The sequence below is a fragment of the Corythoichthys intestinalis genome, chromosome 3, assembly GCF_030265065.1.
Source record: "Corythoichthys intestinalis isolate RoL2023-P3 chromosome 3, ASM3026506v1, whole genome shotgun sequence".
In the NCBI taxonomy this organism is placed as follows: domain Eukaryota; kingdom Metazoa; phylum Chordata; class Actinopteri; order Syngnathiformes; family Syngnathidae; genus Corythoichthys; species Corythoichthys intestinalis.
This window is the reverse complement of record NC_080397.1, coordinates 26,408,181-26,427,267: the sequence shown is the minus strand read 5'-3', so window position 1 is coordinate 26,427,267 and position 19,087 is coordinate 26,408,181. Positions and strand designations below refer to the sequence as shown.

At 40.6% G+C, this 19,087-nt stretch overlaps 1 protein-coding gene across 1 annotated transcript; it reads right to left on the bottom strand.

Annotated features, from left to right (window-relative positions):
- Positions 1-2,915: 2,915 nt before the first annotated feature.
- Positions 2,916-18,810, bottom strand: LOC130913658 (uncharacterized). Its single transcript, XM_057832436.1, has 9 exons — positions 18,490-18,810; positions 13,825-14,157; positions 7,005-7,409; positions 6,377-6,442; positions 6,174-6,239; positions 5,951-6,019; positions 5,667-5,735; positions 3,799-3,888; positions 2,916-3,672 (listed from the first exon to the last, which is right to left on the bottom strand). Exons 1-9 carry the CDS (start codon positions 18,665-18,667, stop codon positions 3,440-3,442), a joined length of 1,509 nt encoding a protein of 502 aa, XP_057688419.1. The 5' UTR covers positions 18,668-18,810; the 3' UTR covers positions 2,916-3,439.
- Positions 18,811-19,087: the final 277 nt, after the last annotated feature.

The following is a 19,087-nucleotide window of genomic DNA, read 5'->3' as shown; positions in this document are numbered from 1 at the left end:
CAATCAGCTTGCAAAAAATACATTGTCATAGCTAGCGTGTCACTTGTGTTGTTTTTGGCAGTCTTTTTCATTTTCGTCTTAGTCTTTTGGACAATAATATTTATTAGTCTTAGTCATATTTTAGTCATCTCAAAATATCTTTGTATTTGTCTAGTTTTTGTTGACGAAAACAATACTAATTTCGCCTAGGTTTATTTGACGTTGACTAAATATGTTTTCATCTGTAAAATTAAAAACAAAAAAAAATCCCAAAAAATAACGGTTTCTAACTATTTCAAATTCAACATTGACAGACGAGCACCTATTGTAGCATCTATCTACAAGGACAACGCTAACTTGGTGATAATACACACTCGGCAGGAAAACAGTACATTATTTTTAATTAGTGATACCCACCTGGACGCTACAAGCTGTAAGTAAAAAATGTTGTCAGAATTTTACGCTTGCTGCTAGCATTTGCCTAATGCTAAAGCGAATGCTATGCTCACGCTACGAGTTACATTTAGCGTGTGATGATCACTCAGCACAGACCTTTCAAGGCTAAAGCAACATTGCATATTTTCTCTGGCCAAGGAAACAAATCTTACAGTGATGCAAGCCTGGATGGAGACGACACACTGGTGAGTCGGGAACTGGGGGGGGTCGCAGTTTGACACAACCAAACTGCTAGATGCAGGCTAACTACACATAATTGTCACTCATTAAAAGCCTTCGGACTGTAGGAACCTGAGTACTTAGTTCCTATAACTACCCCACCCTCGAGTAGTTATAGGAACGATCCTTCACAAGACATTCGTGTTCGCACATGGGATGGGGACTACACCCAATACGAACTGCTGTGACTGTTGTAGTCTGCGTCAGTAATGCGCCAGTGACGGATCATTTACTTGCCAGTCGCCACACCCACCAGCGGCGCAGAAGTAATACTAAGCTAAATGGAAGACAACGAAATGGAGACCGTCGAGGACAGCGCGGCACTACTTGCATGTTTGAAGGGAATATTTTCCATTAGCGAGCAAGTCCAGCGTCTAACGACGAGACTAGAAGCGCACATAGATAACGTTAAAAGACAACAGATCCAACAGCGAGCGATATTTCTTCGTTTCATGGAGAATGAACGGGAAGCAGACCGTAGAAGAGAAAGGAGGCTACGGGTAAGTAATACAATATACAGTGCCCTCCATAATGATTGGCACCCCTGGTTAAGATTTGTTTTTTAGCTTCTAATAATTTTTTAAAATTCAAATAATATGGGACCTTAATGGAAAAAAAAGAAAAATCCAACCTTCCACTTTCCATTACCTCCCCTGGGAAAACTTTACGAGAAATAGACGTTCGCTGAACAAAAGGTATTTTTTAAATTGCTTAAGCTGCTTAGGGGAAGATAACATTGTTATCTGACACCACATACCACATGGAGGAGGGAGACATGTGACTCAGGACGGCTGGAGAGGAGGGCAACTCACTTTTACCTGATTTGAATACAACCAATAGACCATTGCCAAGTTTGAATGTTTAATCTGTTTCATGAATATGCATCCATGTTGCTATAAAGGAGGAGGTGCCCGGAAAATAAACGAGCTTGGTTTATAACACATCACCTAAGTGCCTTACTCTCCTTCCTTCCATGCGCATGTAAAAGGTAGATACTCGAGTGGATGTCTGACCTGATGATTTAATCCCCAATGGGTGGAAGGCGAGATTCCTGACATTAATAGAGGAGAGATTTTTCCTGACACTGGGCTGCAGGGGGAGGGATGGGCTGTGCTGGCTCCTAAAACTGTTCAGACCAACCAGACACTAAGACTTCCTCTCTCAGTGTCAAACTGAGGTTTGACACCTTCACGTCTGGATATGAGGAGGATGCCTGGGGAAAATGGAGGCCCATATGCTTGACGGCTCTCCAGATTGAGGACGTGGAATACCTCTTTATCTTCGGCTCACTGCTGGCTCTCGCCCTCCTGTTGCTTATTGGTGCCCTCTGGATACACCGATTCTCTGTGAGAGTGATGCAGCAACACAAAGAGGCAATGGAGATTGCTCGTAACATCGGTGACGCTGTCAACAAGGCCTGTGATGAATTGTCCCAGGTTAAGAAGGAACATGCAGCGTTTAGTCATGCCGCCGATCAAATGGTGACGAAAATCATTACGGAGATCCGGGATCAAGAAAGGCTCGCTCGCGGGAACCGGGCCAGGGCGGATTACGATTAACCCACCTGAGCGGATTGCAGCTGATGTGGGCCTCCATGACTCCCTCGGCTATCCCTCCCTACACAAACTTGACAATCACCCTAATCAATGAACTCACACTAATCGACAACATTGCTTAAGTGCCATGGCAATTAATAACTTTTGGGAAGATAATTCATGTGAAAAAGAAAAAAAAAGAAAAAAAGAAAAGAAAAGCTCATGTAATGTGATGTATGCAACTCTACCATGTTTGATTGTGCATCCTTGTCAATGATACCGATGATGATGACAAACATTTCATTCATTCAAACAGCTGAATAGGACAGGTTTTTTAATTTAAAAAAAAAATAATAAAGCGATTGTACTCAATTGTTTTACAGGCAGTTGTAGATGGAAGAGGTTTGATTTGGAACGCATACACTGAGCAACCTGGTAGCCTGCATGATGCCAGAGTGTTATGGTTGTCTGCTCTGTGGGAACTGGTTGAGAGGGGCAGGGTATTTTTTTTTCACAGTACAGAATGTTGGCTACTATATCATTGGAAATGCTGCATATCCAATGAAAAGCTGGCTCATGAAGCCATTTGCAGACACTGGTGCATTAACCAAAGAACAGCAGGCATTCAACGTAAAGACAAGCAGCGCAAGAGTTGTGTTTGAGCATGCTTTTGGCAGACTCAAAGGAAGGTGGCGATGCCTCCAAAAGCGCAATGACTGCAGCCTTGAGAGGATAAAGTCCATTGTGCTCATGTGCTTCACAACCTCTGTGAGAGCCACAATGAGATGTGGAGAGAGGAGTGGAGCGAGCCAATGCTACTGCAGCCAGACTCCTGTTCTACCTCCTGCTGCAGATGCTGAAGGTGTAGCTGTGCTTTCAGCCTTGATGCGTCACTTTGTGTTATCCAACTGAATTGTAATTGTACATCCACCGTGACTTTTTTTTTTTGTTTTTAACCAAAATAAAAGCCTTATTATTGCTTTTGTTTTGTCTGCATTATTATAAAACCGTTTTCCATCTATAGCTGGCTACAAAGGCCAATTTTAGAATGTGGTGTCATATGTTAACTACTCACACACTGTATTGCAAGCCAAATGTTCAGGAATACTTCAGTGTACTAGTAATCAGACATTAAAAATCTTGTGTTATTCAAAGTAATATCTTTTAATCAAATGTCCGTCAAAAATTCACACTGTAGAACAAAAGAAAAATTTACATGTGCAAAATTTGGCTAAGTCCCCTATTTTTCATTAGGGTTTTTCATGCCGATTTGCTATTCTGTTCATGATGTCCAGAAGACCCTCCATTAAAATCGTCTGCTGCCGGGTGGACTCTGCAAAGTCCTTTCCAACCTGTTGAGTTTGGTCTTCAAACAGCTGCATCATCCTATCAAATTGCGCATCTTTATGCCATTGGTGGTCTGTGTCTGAAGCCGACAATTCCTGCACACATGCAAGCAGTGTGTCCGTCTTTCTCCTCTTTGCTGCAAAAAATAAGGAAAGTGGAAACTCACAGTTTGTGCAGAACTGGCTGTACACTACACTACAAGTTCTCAACAATTTTGCACTATTTCTTAGCAGGATGCAAGAACAACAGATTATTTCTTTACCAGGTCTGGGATGGCAGAGGGTGCTGGCAGCTGGGCGGTGTTGGCTGATAATTTGTATATCCGGACGGACAGGAAGCTGGTGTGTAGTTGCTGAAGGGATGCACATTTCAAAGAAAAAAAAAAGTGACATCAAGTTAACATCAAGTTTCTTATCCTTCATTGTTGATCTTCGTTGTGCTATCACTTTTGTATTTTTTTCCCCCAACAAGACTTAACTGCAGCAATGATATGATCCTATTAAGGCCCAAGTACACTGCATGCGTGATCGTTGCGGTTCCGGTCCGGTTCAGTGTTGCCTGCGTGCCACGCAGTCCGTCAAAAACAGGCAAATCATACCGGCTGCTGCACGGCTGCGGTCCGCCAACTCCGTCCCCTCGTGAGCTCTCGCGTGATCGCGCGCGATCATGTGCCATTTAAATCAACGACAAACACACAGAGTCTGTAGTATGTACTCATCAGAGAAGCAGAGAGAGAGCACATTTTTTTTCTTGCATATTGATAATGTAACGTTTGCTAAGCGGAAGTTTGGCCGCGAAAACAACACACGAGCTTCAACGCCTTTTTCCTCTTTTTCTTTATTAACTTCCCGCCACCTCACCAATGCAAAAACAACAACTACAGTGGGGAGAACAAGTATTTGATACACTGCCAATGGGTTTTCCCATTGTCAGTGTATCAAATACTTGTTCTCCCCACTGTATTTACACTGACGCTATCTAGTCCACCAATCGGAGCGTCGCGCTGGTGCACCAGCACACCAATGACAGCCCTGCGTTGGTGCATAAATTAACCCACCGATGACAGCCCCGGCGACACTACAATATTTTATTTGTGTCTGTCTCTTAATTCCAGATTGACTGCATCATGTTGAGATCAGGGCTCCGTGTGTGGAGGGAAGGGGGGCTATTATGCCCTTGGTTGTGTCGGTGCGTTTATATCTTTGTGCACATTTAAAATTTATGGCACATAACATCTCATAGAGCTGTTATAAACAACTGATAAATAATCTGTCATATTTATAAAATGGATAGCGAATTATATTCGACATGAACTAAAAAAACAGCGTACTTGGAATTGGTGTCTCAACACTGCAGATTCATGTGGCCAGCGCAAACTGTTGTTTTTTCCATGAAGAGTCAAGTGAAATGTAGGAAAGAAAGAGAAACGTCTTGAATAGACCACCAGGTCGAAACTTGTGGGTGTCTCTTTTTTCTCTTTCGTCTCTTTTTTCTCTTTCGTACTTCCCCCCCCTCGACTCTGTATACAAACCGAGATTGTTTGTACGCGGGGCACGAGAATTTCTGCAGTGGAACCACTTCCAGATACGCTCTTTTTTTTTTTTTTTTTTTTTTTTGCTTAGCACGTCGTGTTTGATATCATTGCCAGAAAAACACACATAATAGGACACTTTGCAGTTTCGCTTTTAATGGTGTCCTTATAGTAATATCTGCTGCATGTATATCACTTTGTGGCTTTCCACCTCCATGATGAAGCGCTCATCATCCATTTTCGCTCGTGTTTAAACCGTGATTAGGCACCTGGGCTTTTGACGTCAGGCCCAGCTCCGCCCATTTTGCCGGATGCGTGTCCGGCAAAAATAGAAAATAGCCTATACCATCCGGCGGGCATGCGGCACGCCGGAGGTGGTTCGCAGTCAAGCCGGAGCACTGACGCGGCCGGTATACGTTGAACAATAGGATATAATGGGAACGGATTGGCTCCGGCGCTATTTTTTACCGGAGTCGGACCGGAAACGCAACGATCACGCATGCGGTGTACTTGGGCCCTTAGGTTGTTAGTGCACTCAGCCAGGCTAACCACCATTATAGCAGCACAGATTTTGCACACACAAGAAAATTTTTCTTTACCTGATGTAAGCTGACTGGTACTCGCACTTTGTGGGGGCAGGGAATGGCAGGACATCACAACGGGGTTTTCTGGTGGGTACACATTGGATAAACATTTTAGAATAAACAAGTTCTGAGACAAGTGGTGGTTAATAAAGATAATTGGCTTAATTAGTTACTTTTTCGTTTAAACAAAGCATAAGTGCAGCCAGCATACAATCATACTAGGTTGTTAGTGCACTTAGCCAGGCTAACCATCATTAAAGCAGCACAGATTATGCACATGAAATAGAATGTTTCTTTACCGGATGTAAGTCGACTGGTACTGGCACTTTGTGGGGGCAGGGAATTGTAGGATATCGCAACGGGGTTTTCTGGTGGGTACACAGGTGATAAACATTTTAGAACAAAAAAGAAACTTGGCTCAATTAGTTACTTTTTTATTCAAACGAAGCATGAGTGATATGACCCTGCTGGGCAACTAACCGTTGTACAACAGCAGGGATTTTGCATGAAGAGGTTTCTTACCTGATGCAGGTTGGCGATTGTCACTCAGAGGGGGCATGGAATTGCTTGATAAAGCCATTGGTGTTTCTGGTTGTCAGAGAAATTTTTGGGATTAAACCTTAACTCAGATAAACAATATGAATACCTTCTATTTACATTTGGCTAATGAAATTTTAAATAAAAAAAGTCAACATTTCTGAATGCATTCAGGCAGCATGGCTTACCTGGTAGGCGACATTGGGTACTACAGGCAACAGGAATCGGGTTTGCTAGCAGAGATCTGTTTTGCTCTGAATAGAAACACAATGCATCACAACCACATAACATTTAAAGGATTGAGAACTTTCAGCTCTCAATAATATCACATCGACCAACAATACAACTTAAGGGTGTAACAGACGGTACACTAAAAAATTATAAACAAGCAAAACAGTAAGCTTTTAATCCTTAGCAGCAACAACCTGAAAATGATAAATGTAATCGTCCAAGTTAAAATTTTGCTCTGAAAAAATTTAGTTTATTTTCTTCCATGTAGATTCAACATTCATTTTCTGATTGTGCAGTCTTCTCTAGGTCAACATATCTGTATAGCAATGTCTATATAACTATGGATCTATTCACTTACATTTCTCTATTGGTAAGTTTAACGAGAGAAGTCAAGCCTGTATTTGTGTCCGACACCAAGGCGTCCGTGGGGACACACCTTCAGTATTTTGGTTCCCAATGCAGCATTGATAATACATTTTATGAGGGAAAAATACAAACAAAACTGACAGTAAGTAAGTGAACCGCACCGAACATGCAAAACCGAACTGTTACACCCTTAATTACGTCTTTTTATTCCATACCAACCTTCAAGCAGCAGGGATGGTGGGTTGTTTTCCTTCTGTATCAACGACCGCAAAAGCTCAGCAGATGGGTCCTTTGTTGTGGCGTTGCCAGAGTATGCTGGTCTGTGGCCCAATATGACGTCGAGCGTCTCATACCATTTGCCCGTTTTCCTTTTCGCCCCGCTCTGGTTGTTGTGGTTTTTGATTCTCTTATAGTCCTGTTTCAGTTTCTTTATCTTCTCCCTACATTGCTTTCCACTGTGATAAATCCCAGCCTTTTCGAGATGTGAGCTTATCTTGGCAAATATTTTTATGTTCCGTTGTGACCCGTCAAGTCCTCTTTGGGCGCTCTCGGTTGAATAAATAGCAAGGAGGGCTTTTACCTCATCGTCGCTCCACACAGAATTTCCTGGCTCCATTTTTGCGACTATAATGACACAACAATAGCACTGAATTACCGCAGTGTAGTATTTTTAAAATATGGCGGCGCCACGAGATGCGCGAGTATGGAAAGGGGGTTGCTGCTGATTTCAGCGAATCACCAAAGAGCTACATAATATAGTTCCTACGGCACCATGGAAAGTCCCAACAACCAGAGTTCCTATATATGCGAACACCAAAATGACGTCGTCATTAGGGTTGGGCATCGTTTGAAATTGAACGATTCCGGTTCCGATTACGATTTTCAAGTTTCGATTCCGGTTCTGAACGATTCTCGATAACGATTTTTTGAAGAGGCAGGTAAAAAAAAAAAAGGCAGAGTAAAAAAAAATTGCATGGTTTATATTAAAGTCTTCTCGATTTTTTTGAATCATATGAACTTCTCACACGGCTAATTTTTACTTGTAAATAAATATCAGTAATTGAACTTGAGCAATTTTTTCCCGCTCGGTGGTCAAGGCATCGAAACATGGAATCGAAATATGAAAATTTGAACAATTACGGGAGCATCGGAGTGATTGAACAGGTTCCTATCGATGCCCGACCCTAGTCGCCGTCCCCCAAAAGGTTCTAGGAACTGCGGCTAGCCCCAACAGTGCGAAAGCGGCTATTGTGAACATGTGACGGAAACGATTGCGCATTTTCGTCTCATTCTCATCTCATCAAACAACAACTGACATTAGTCTCGTTATGTTTTAGTCTCCAAAAACACATTTTTAGCTCGTTATCGTCATCATGAAAAAAAGTGTTTGACAAAGTATTTTCGTTATCATCATGACTGACGAAAACAACACTGCGTTGCGCCAATACAAGTTGCGAAGTCAATGGCAGCCACTTAGTAAATAGCAGATGCTTGACATTGAGGCAGCAAAATTAATCGATTGAGAAAAATCGATGAATAATTTGTTCCCAATGAATTTAATTATCGATTTTTGTCGACAACTAATCAAGAGTGTACTAAATGTCCATTGTTCGGGTCCTTTATTTTGTGAGGCTGTGCGCGCCCCAGCGGTTAAAGCAAGAGAGAGTTCAGTGCTACACGCAGGTTGAGTTGCTGAATAAATATTTTTTACAACCAGAGGTGGGTAATAAAACGTTACAATTACTCCGTTACATATACTTGAGTAACTATGAGAAAAATGCACTTATAAGAGTAGTTTTTACAACGCCATACAGTGTATCACAAAAGTAAGTACACCCCTCGCATTTCTGCAGATATTTAAAGGGTATGACAACACCTGGGGAAATGCTAATATTCCATCATTTATCCATCAAAGCATTGCCTTTTTAATTCATATCATGTCACTTCGTGTAATTACACACATCGCAACACCAAGAAAATGAGAGAAATTTGGGTCAATTTCAAGCAAAAAAGACTCGCCCCCGAGATCCCGGAAATCTGGCAGATTGTGGGCGTGACATCAAAACAAGGAAACAACCGGCTCAGTGCTTTAGTACTGAATGGCGGCGATGATGGCGGACAATTACGTTTCTAGTTGCAGCGACGAATCCGATGTAACGAACATTCTTCTAATGGTGACGAGGAGAGTTATGAACCTTTCTTTGGTGTTTTGGGTTATCAGTTTGAGCCCAAACGAAAGCCAATGCGGTCTAATGAAAGGATCATTGAGAGGAGCAATCACACTGATGAAACACTGGCAACATCGGCTGGGAAACACCAAATGGTTTGTTTTGCATTTCATTTTGTGAAGCTGATACACCATGACCGCAAAATAATGTATAGAATAATTATCATTTAATATGCTGTCATCTGTTTCGCTCTGCCAACCGACACAAATATGAATGGGATTAGAGCAGGGGTCCCCAACCTTTTTTACACCACGGACCGGTGTGATTTGGGTCTTTTTTTCACGGACCGGTGTCCCTCTTTTATATTCAGTTGGACTCTCAATGTTATCCAGTGGTGCTAAAAAACTATTTACGTCACAAACATACATGTGCAACACGGAAATGGCGTAAATTAACGCTTAACGACACGGCGAAGTCGTTAAGTGAGAGGGCTACGTGCAGTTGTTATGTGCGCCAAACATGGCAAACGTAAGATAAAATTCCTTTCTTTAAAGAAAGTTTGTAGTGTGTACTTAGGAATCGCTGAATTCGCGGTCCTTTTTAACGTTACGCGCATACCAACTTTGTCAGAACACCGGCAATATGCGGCAGAAAAATACAGCAAATATAAAATAGCATTTGTTTTTAGCCCCGTCGTGTTAAGTGCAGGGAAAAAATACAACTCACCCGCTGAATCAGTGGGAGGGCTGAGTTTGTTTCGTTGAGACGAGATGGTCCAGAGATGGGAGAGTGAGAGAAGCTAGCATCTCAAATACACGTGTTGGAAATTGTAGCACAGTATTCAGCGCGCTCCTAGCGATGTCGGGATATTCCGAAATTACTTTAATCCAGAACTTCGGTAGAGTTGTTGTCTCAAATGTACGTTTAAGTCGCCGTGATTTGTGATCTCTACAAGCTGATATTCCTGTTCCACAGACATGCTTGAATCACTCGATTTATTCACATACGGGTCACGAATTCACTCCTTCGCAGTTCGTGGGTCTTTAGTGATTGGGAAGTAGCATAAATTTTGTTTTCTTTGAGGTTGTAGGCACATCTTCAGGCTCGTCAGGTTCCCGTTTCCCTGTAAAATTGCAAAATTAGCCCTCTTAGCACTGACGAACTTTACTCATTGTCTGCGTAGTCCAGCTCTTTTTCTCGCGTTCGGGAACTCATGGGTACTACATTGCGACAAATGGCTATTTGTAAACCACACAGCATGACAGGTTTGAACCATTTTAGCGATTTTTTGATAAAACACGAACGCAACTCTCTCGTCGATAAACAACGATGGCACCTGCCTCGACCTTTTGTTTCCTTGTTATGACGTCTCCGCCCCATTCGGCTGTTTCCGGAACACTTTCGGAAATGTTCGTCATTTTCGATCTATTTTCGATAATTGCTCATTAATGTGATTGATATTTTTGTTAACTTTATCAATATTTGTTATCTTGGCACATAACGGTTCTACTGATGTCTCACACCCCCTTTGCGTTTTCATACCCTTTAAGCATATCTTTTCATGGGACAACACTGATAAAATGACACTTTGACACAATGAAAAGTTGTCTGTGTGCAGCTTATTAATACAGTTTATTTATTTTCCCCTCAAAAGAACTCAAAATATAGCCATTAATATCTGAACCCCTGGCAACAAAAGTGAGTACACCACATGGGAACTACGTACATCCCTAAATGTCCAAATTGAGTATTGCTCGTCATTTTCCCTCACAAGTGTACTCACTTTTGTTGCCAAGGGTTTAGATATTAATGGCTATATTTTGAGTTATTTTGAGGGGAAAATAAATGAACTCTATTATATAAGCTGCACACAGACTACTTTTCATTGTGTCAAAGTGTAATTTTTTTCAGTGTTGTCACATGAAAATATATATTTAAATTAGGGCTGTCCCAAACGACTAATTTCCTCCCGATTAGTCAGCCGACTATTTTTACGATTAGTCGACTAATCTAATAAATTTTTTTTTTTACTACTTTAATAATGAAATTTTTGTTGAAGCTTATTAATTCACAAAAAACATTTTGTAACACCTACATTCTTTATTAACGTATAAATGAATAACATAAATCAATATAATAAATAATAATAGTAATAAATCAATAATAAATCACAAACAATGAGGTCAAATGATGCTGGCATTAACTAGTGCAAAAAAAAAAAATGTAAACGGAAACACTGAGACTTCACCTCTTTAACAGGAGTCAAAACAATTCTTACTCTTTTTGTGGTATGTCATTCTCTATATTGTTCTAAATGTTAAAATTAATTGCAATGTCCCGGACAACCATTTTCAGAATACTTTGTGTGAGTTCAGATGCTTTTTCTGGTGTGCATTCCGCATTTTTGGGGGAGGGGAAAAACTGTTCAACTTTTGTTTAACCTGAAAATAGATAAAGTAGAGGGCACACTGAAATATTACCACAAACTATTTTGAATGAGAGGCACAAATACTCACAATAACAAAAATTAAATATATAGTATTAATTTTATAGTATACTACAATGTGTATATACACAATGATACTTTATAATATAAAGTGACTAACATTAGTGCAGTCATGGATTACAGTAAGCAGGCCAGTGCTGTTTCCATATATATTTTCATTATAGTATGTATATACAGGATGTATGTATATATTTTCCCCAAGTGGGAGCTTCCATGATCCTAATAAATTTAATAATAATGAGGAATAAGCGGCATGGAAAATGAATGAATGAATAATTAAAAAAATATATATATATAATTATATATACATTAATTATTTTATCAAATAAAAATGCACGTTGATACGACGCACATAAAGGTAACTTCCATTTTAAAAAATCGTTAGAAAGTTGTATGGACTTACAATCTGCTAGCTTGTTGTTTCTTGTTGTCTTGGAAAAATATACTTGGGTGACGGCGCTTCAAGTGTGCGTTCATAGCTGACGTGCTACCGTGGTATACGAGCTCAGCTTAGCAAAGAGTGCACACAGTGGCACCCTCCATATTTTTCTTGAAATTATTCCAGGCTCTGGCTATTCTGGTCCGCTTTTTTGGCTTTATGCCACTTTCATGTGTCACCATTTCTGCCCTTTTTGGTAATTGGCGGTGTTTTCAACGCGTCGCCATAATGAGGAGTGAACCGGCGATTCACTTGGCTCGTTGTCGTTGGTTCGGCCCATGTCCTCCTCAGGAAGGCGGCGGCGTTCATAAAAACACCGAGAGGCGTCGGATGGCTCTTTATCGATACTTTTATTGTCCAAAACAAAAACGCAGGGGCTGCAGCCACTGAACTCCGCGCTACCCGCGCAGCGCGCACTTTCCAAACTCACCGATCTCACTCCCTCTGTTTCGCTCCCTCTCTCTCGCTCGCTCGCCCACTTTCTTCCTCTTTGCTCAATCTGACAATGCCGGTGTAGGTTCACTATCCTCTTACCCTCACTATCCACTCGCTCTCGCTATATGATTGGCCGAAGAGTCGAAATGCTCTCCCGTGATTGGTCGAAGAGTCGAAATGCTCTCCCGTGAAATGCCTGTTTAAAAATGTTCCCGTTGTTACTTCTTGCGTTCGCTTAAAAGTGCTCATTTAAAAAGGAAAATCGATGGATGATACTACACACAGAGCGTATTATTAACAAATGCTAAAGTTGTATATTCATATAGCGGGAATAAGGAACGTCACTGACAAGCGCAGGCCCCGCGAGTGGATAGTGAGGGGAATAGGATAGTGCGCCTACACCGTCAATACCCGTCGACGGTATGTTTTGCCCGTCGACGCATTTACGTCATCGATGACGTCGACAACGTCGACTAGTCGGGACAGCTCTAATTTAAATATCTGCAGAAATGCGAGGGGTGTACTCACTTTTGTGATACACTGTACTTTTTACTTTTACTTGTGTAGATCTGTCCGCTACTTGTATTTTTGCACTTGACTACTTTTGCCAGCGCGGTCACAATATCAATTTCACCAACGAGATGTCGTACAAAAATCACGATTCCATTATAGCAGTCGGACATAACAATGCAGTGACATGACCACATCAAGTTTGCCATTGCAAGAACAGAGAAAAGTACAAAGCATTTGGAAAATGGATGAACCACTGGCGGCAACTGTCTCCGATGATAATGACCACCCTTGGCCTCATATTTAAAATATGTTTAGGCTCAAGACATTTTGTTTGAAGGGCGCAGATTCTGAAACCCCATGGGAAGGTGTGTTCCAGGTGTTCTGTCAGATATTTCACCACATCAAAAATTGCAAGACACGGCAAGTTTGGGACACACGAAAAATGGGTCTCACGTCTCAAATTGCTAAGCTAAATGAGATCTCAATGTACGTTTGTGTGGAACTGTAGTTCACACTGACAACAAAAAGCTATTCCGTTTTCACCGAAACTAGTAAAGCTCTTTACAAGGTATTGTTCCTAAATCGGTTCATTTAGGAATTCCAGAATCGGACTTTTCTTTCTGCCTGCCCGAGTACGTTTACACACAAAAAAAAAAAGATAAAATCAGACATAAGCAATTTCTCTGTAATTGAGTATCCTTTTCACCGAGTACTTTTTTTTACTTGTACTTGAGTAACTTTTGGGGTTGCTACTTTTACTCTGAATTGAGTAATATTTTAAAGAACGCTACTCTTGAGTAATTTTTCGGCTCCTCTCTACCCACCTCTGTTTACGAAGTGTCAAGAAACTACTTCTCTACGTGAATGTTTTACTGTAATCCGAGCAAGTAAATGGTTTTTCTCCTAAGTGTTTTCTCATCTGGCTCATCAATTCTAATTTGTCAGGAAAACGTTTGGCGCGATGTAGTTTTTCTTCACCTTCGCCATCTGCGCCGCTCTCCGCAGGTTCTTCAGAGTCATTGCTGTCTGACGGTGGAGCCGAGAGTTTTTCTTGCGGTGGTTCTCCAGGTTGGGTTCCACTTGGGCGTTCATCCTTATTGTCGTACCCTTCCACAGAGTCACAGCGCAGAGACAACTTGCTGACATAAGCCCCGTCCTCTTCGCTTTTAATATTTTCCACTTTGACGTTGGGGAGCTCTGGAGCCACCACTTTATTTAGAACACTTGGGGGATGTGAATGCTCTGAACTGAAGCCCCCCAACTGCAGTTGAGGGGGAACCTCTTCCTGACCACCGATCAGCTCCTGGATATCTACGGAACACATGCAAAACAAGCCCAGTTCAAAGATCAGATGTGGTGAATTGTGAGCACTGACTGGGCCTTCACAGCCGTAAGCATCCAAAAAAGATTTTTTTTAAAAATCGTCATAGCTAGCGTTGTACTGATACTAGTTGTGGAGTCAATGGCAGCAGAGTGTGTAAATAGCAGATGCTTGACATTAAGGCAGCAAAACTAATCGATTCATAAATGTGTTGCCAACGAGTTTGATTATTGATTTTTGTCGGCAACTAATCACGAGTGTACTCTATGTACATAGTTTGGGACTTTCATTTTTGTGAGGTTGCGCGCACCCCAGTGATTAAAGCAAGAGAGAGAGAGTTCACTGCTCAATGCAGGTTGAGTTGCTGAATAAATATTATTTACGTTTCAAGAAAGAACGCCTTGCGTCAGGTGTGTTGTTAGATTCAATGTGCTTCTGTCAGAGGTGAGTAAATGAAGCCAGTGGTATTGTTTATAGGCGTTCATGTATATCTCCCCGTTTTTTGAATAAAAGGACTTTCGTTCTGAAACTAGGCCTGTGGCGATAACAAATTTTAGAGGGCGATAAATTCTGTCATAAATTATTGCGATATGCGATATTATTGCACCCCCCCACCCCCAATTGTTTTTAACCAATTTACAATAACACAGTAAGAATACAGTATATATTTACGTTTACTCTTAAATTCAAAAATACTTTTTAAGAAATCACAAACGAAAAATAGACCATGCCTCTTTTAAGTTAAAGACAACAATATCAATACCACACAGAAACACAGAATAAATGTCTTTTTCAAGAAAGAATAAAGTTGCACTTCATTAACTTAAGCATTTAGGCACAGAGGTATAAAGTTGTAATAACACAAACAATTGCACTTCAACAACAACAGAGGAAAAATACAATAATTAAGTAGCAGTAACACAAATTTGGCTTCACTATAAGGCTAGGTTCATACTGCAGGTCTTAATTAGACATGTGCCGGTTACCGGTTTCACGGTTTACCGTGGTGTGAAAACGTCGCAGTTTCAAAACCACTAAAATTTTCCGTCATACCTTAGTACGGTATTCGCTATTTTTCATGTGCCAAAATGCAGCCGAAGTGGCTTGGTGCGGCAGCGCTCACCCTTCCCGTTTGTTGCCGTGAGTGTTAGTGACTCTATTCTGCTAAACAACCCGCAAACCCAAAAACAAACCCTCCAAACACAATGTGTACTTTTCTTCAATTTATTGAGCTCTCAAATCGTGGTGAAATATACAAATGAATATATTTAAAACGTTATACAATTGTATTTTTCCACATGTGAGTAGGTTCAACAGGATAGCAGTAGCACCATGAAAAAGGTCGCCAAAAACAAAACATACATTTTCCTTTCAAAATCATTATACAAACTAACTAAAACTTACAAAGACGAATGTTAGCCTAGGCCAGTGCTTCTCAATTATTTTCTGTTACGCCCCCCCAAGGAAGACGTAAATGTTTCGCGCCCCCCCCAACTCTCTGCCGCCACTGTAAATAGTATCATTTGTCTATAATATTACTATTTTAAGTACGCCTCAGCCTAACATTGTGCCCTTTTTTTCTATTAAAGAAAAAAAGTAACATAGATCAACTTATAATAAAGTATAACTTTATTAACATTGTTTTGCTTGTAACAGAAAAGACTTAACGCGTATCAATTTGCCTGAAGTAAAAAAAAAAAGTCACATCCAAACTGTAAAAATACACTCAATGTACATTTTTGACCATTTGATACTAAAAAATAAAATGTAATAAAATTAGTAAATAATAACAAATTCAAATTGATTAGAAACATTTACTCTTCAAGACAAAATGCCCAAAAAATTTGACCGAAAAAAACAAAACTGAATAGGGGGGGGGGGGTGTCTTTGGACAGAAGGAAAGTTTTTATTTTCGCTGATTCACCACAGTGCTCACTGGTTTACTGATATAACACTGACAAAGCGGGATGATTGTGACAATTGGCAATATTCGGCACATTTTCACTGAAAAACAATCAAGCGGCTTATCAATGAGATTGAGGTCTAATGTTTTTAAGTGGCGTCAACTGATTTGGCTTCAGACTCTCCGCTATAATCATTTTTAGACTCAGCAAACAGTGGTCTTTCCTCATTTTCCACTATATTAAAAGTCAAAGCCAAAAGGCAAACGGCCCGAAAAAAGCGCATTCTCGGCGGCCGAGGGAGAACCGTAGGTGAGGGCGGTGGTCGTGACGATCCCAAGCCGAAAACGGCACTTCTCGGCCGGACAAGTGAGAACCGCAGAAGACAGTGGGTCGCTGCGTGAGTCCAGCTCTACATGAGTCTCTTCCGTGTGCTCTTGCTTACCTTCAAAAATACTGCACGCACTTTGAAAATGAGAGCGCCACTGCCACCCACGGAGTGGATGTGCAAGTACACTTTATTCTAGTACGGCCCAACAAAAAAAAAAAAAAAAAAGCATGTTCCCCGAGGTCACTCGCGCCACCCCTGGCATCGCTCTGCGCCCCACCATTTGAGAAGTACTGGCCTAGGCTAAGCTGGGAGAGCAGCTTCGTCGACGTTTTATGTCTCACAGCCGCTGAGTGAGAAACATGCTTGAATGAATGAAGGGGGGGAGAAATTTTTTTTTAAAAAAAGGATTGCGTCAAAGATCGCTAATTGCGAAAGGAGGTCTCACTCCTCACTTTTTGTTTTAGATTACACCTTTCCTCAACAATATTTACATTTTAACTAACTTATACATTTTTAACTGACTTATTAACTTATGAATTCTTTGTTCTTTTTAACACAAAGGCATGACATCATGTAGAAGAAAGTTGACACAGTGGCTGAAAATGGCGAAACTTCAGCTTCTCCCCCTCAAAAAAAAGTCATACAGTATATATTTTTGATTTTATTTAGAAGTATTTTTACTTTTTTTATAGCAATTATTTTGTTCTTGCTCTAATATTGAGCAACTTGAGCCGTGGCTGTGGGTATAGTCTAGATTCTATTTATTTTAATTTTATATAAAATATTTGTTATTTTTTGTTAATTTATTTATTTTCACATTATTTTCACATTATATTCATGTTCCAATTTGCAAATATGTTCTGAAAAAATAACCCGTTCAATGGAAAAAAGTTTTTTTTTTCTTTTCTTTTTTTTAATTAATTAATTTATTTTTTAAACCCATACATCTCAAAATTTTGGAGCTATAATTGCAATACCGTGAAACCGCGGTATTTTTGCTCACGGTTATCGTACCGTCAAAATCTCATACCGGCACATGCCTAGTCTTAATGCACAAATTCGATTGGTAGCTGGGATATGCTCCAGCATCTCGGCGACCCTCGTGAGGAAAATGAATGAATGTCATGTCTGTTTTTTGGTGTGCCCATTTAGACTGCCTTTGGGCATGGAGGCCGTTAGCATTTTCAACCTTGCTGGCTCGGAGGCTAATTCTGTTAAGAGCAAAGTCTTCAGTCCTACCTACGCAAGCCTACTGGCTCAAAGAGATGTTATATTTTCTCCAATTGGAAAAAATTAAGACTGACACTCAGTGGATCGGCTGAGTCCTTTGAGGACGTCTGGAACCCTTTTTTGGTATATATTAAAACCGCAGAATGTCATCTTTGTGTGGATGTTCGAACTTTGCCCCAAATATATGTGTGAATATTAGTTTTTCTTGATCTGTGCCTTTTTCCCTTTTAAAGGGGAACAATAATCAGTTGTTGTTGTTTTTTTGAGATATGTGCCCTGGGTTTTGGGTGGGTTGAGGTTTTTTTTTTCTTTGTGTTTTTTTGTTTGTTTTGTTTTTGTTTTTTTGATATGGTGGTCTTGTTACTTAATTATGTCATGACGTATGTGACCAATAAACAAAGTTTCCAAAAAAAAAAAAAAAAAACGCCTCCCAAAAAAACGTTTTTATTAAAAATAGACGCAAAACACAGTTGAAATATATGAATTTCAGACAACGTTGGTCTACGGATGTTTACCTGTGCGTGCCCCCATCTCAAAATGGCGACACGTTGATATGCGAAATGACGTCATCGTGACATCACTCCAACTGCGAGAAGTGCACATAATGCCGACGATGAAATAAAAGACTGCTGCTAGCTTGACTAGTCTTTCCGCTGGCCTGACCGTAAAACTACGACCCACCACAGCAATCAGCAATTTTATTTAAAAAGACCTAAGACATTTTTTTCTAGCTAGCGGTTAACTGTTTAGCTAGTAGCTAGTTTGAACACGTGACCTAACTTGATTGTAGTGACACAATCAAGAGCCCGTTTCATTTTTTCAAAGTTAAAAAAAGGAGTGAGCTTGTTGATGCAACAGACCTTGAAGTTGTAAGACAACTTGACACTTGCAAACAGCTTGGAGCTGTCGTCGATGTCGCTCACTCTCCTCTCTGGCTCGACAAAGTTGCTCCTCGTACGATGCCATCGTTCTTTCAAACAGCCCGAAAATTTCCTCAGCAGCCGCAACAAGGCGTTCCCTTACCAACTCTTTCAACATTTTAAACTTGTAGATAGTTCATAGATTACTGAGGAAAAAATAAAAATGAACCTCGCACGTTTTTCTCTAAACAAACGTGCGACTGTGAGATGCTAAGCTAGATCCTCTGTCGTATGGATTAATTTGCGACCTTTTTACGACACTTTTGAGTATCTATCTGAATGTGAATCGCGCATGCGTGATGTGACGTAATACACGGATCAGGCCCATGGCTGTAAAGTCTTCATGCTCATGTTAAAATTACTATGAAACACATACTGTACTTGAAAACTGTAAATAAATAGTGTATTTGGACAACAACAGACTTATCTGTCTTTTCCATGCATGGCAAGTGTGGCTGAGTCCTGCACGCATTTTTTTTTTTTTTTTTATAGTCCTGCACGCATGAGCATGGTGAGATGGTTGCATTCGACAACATCA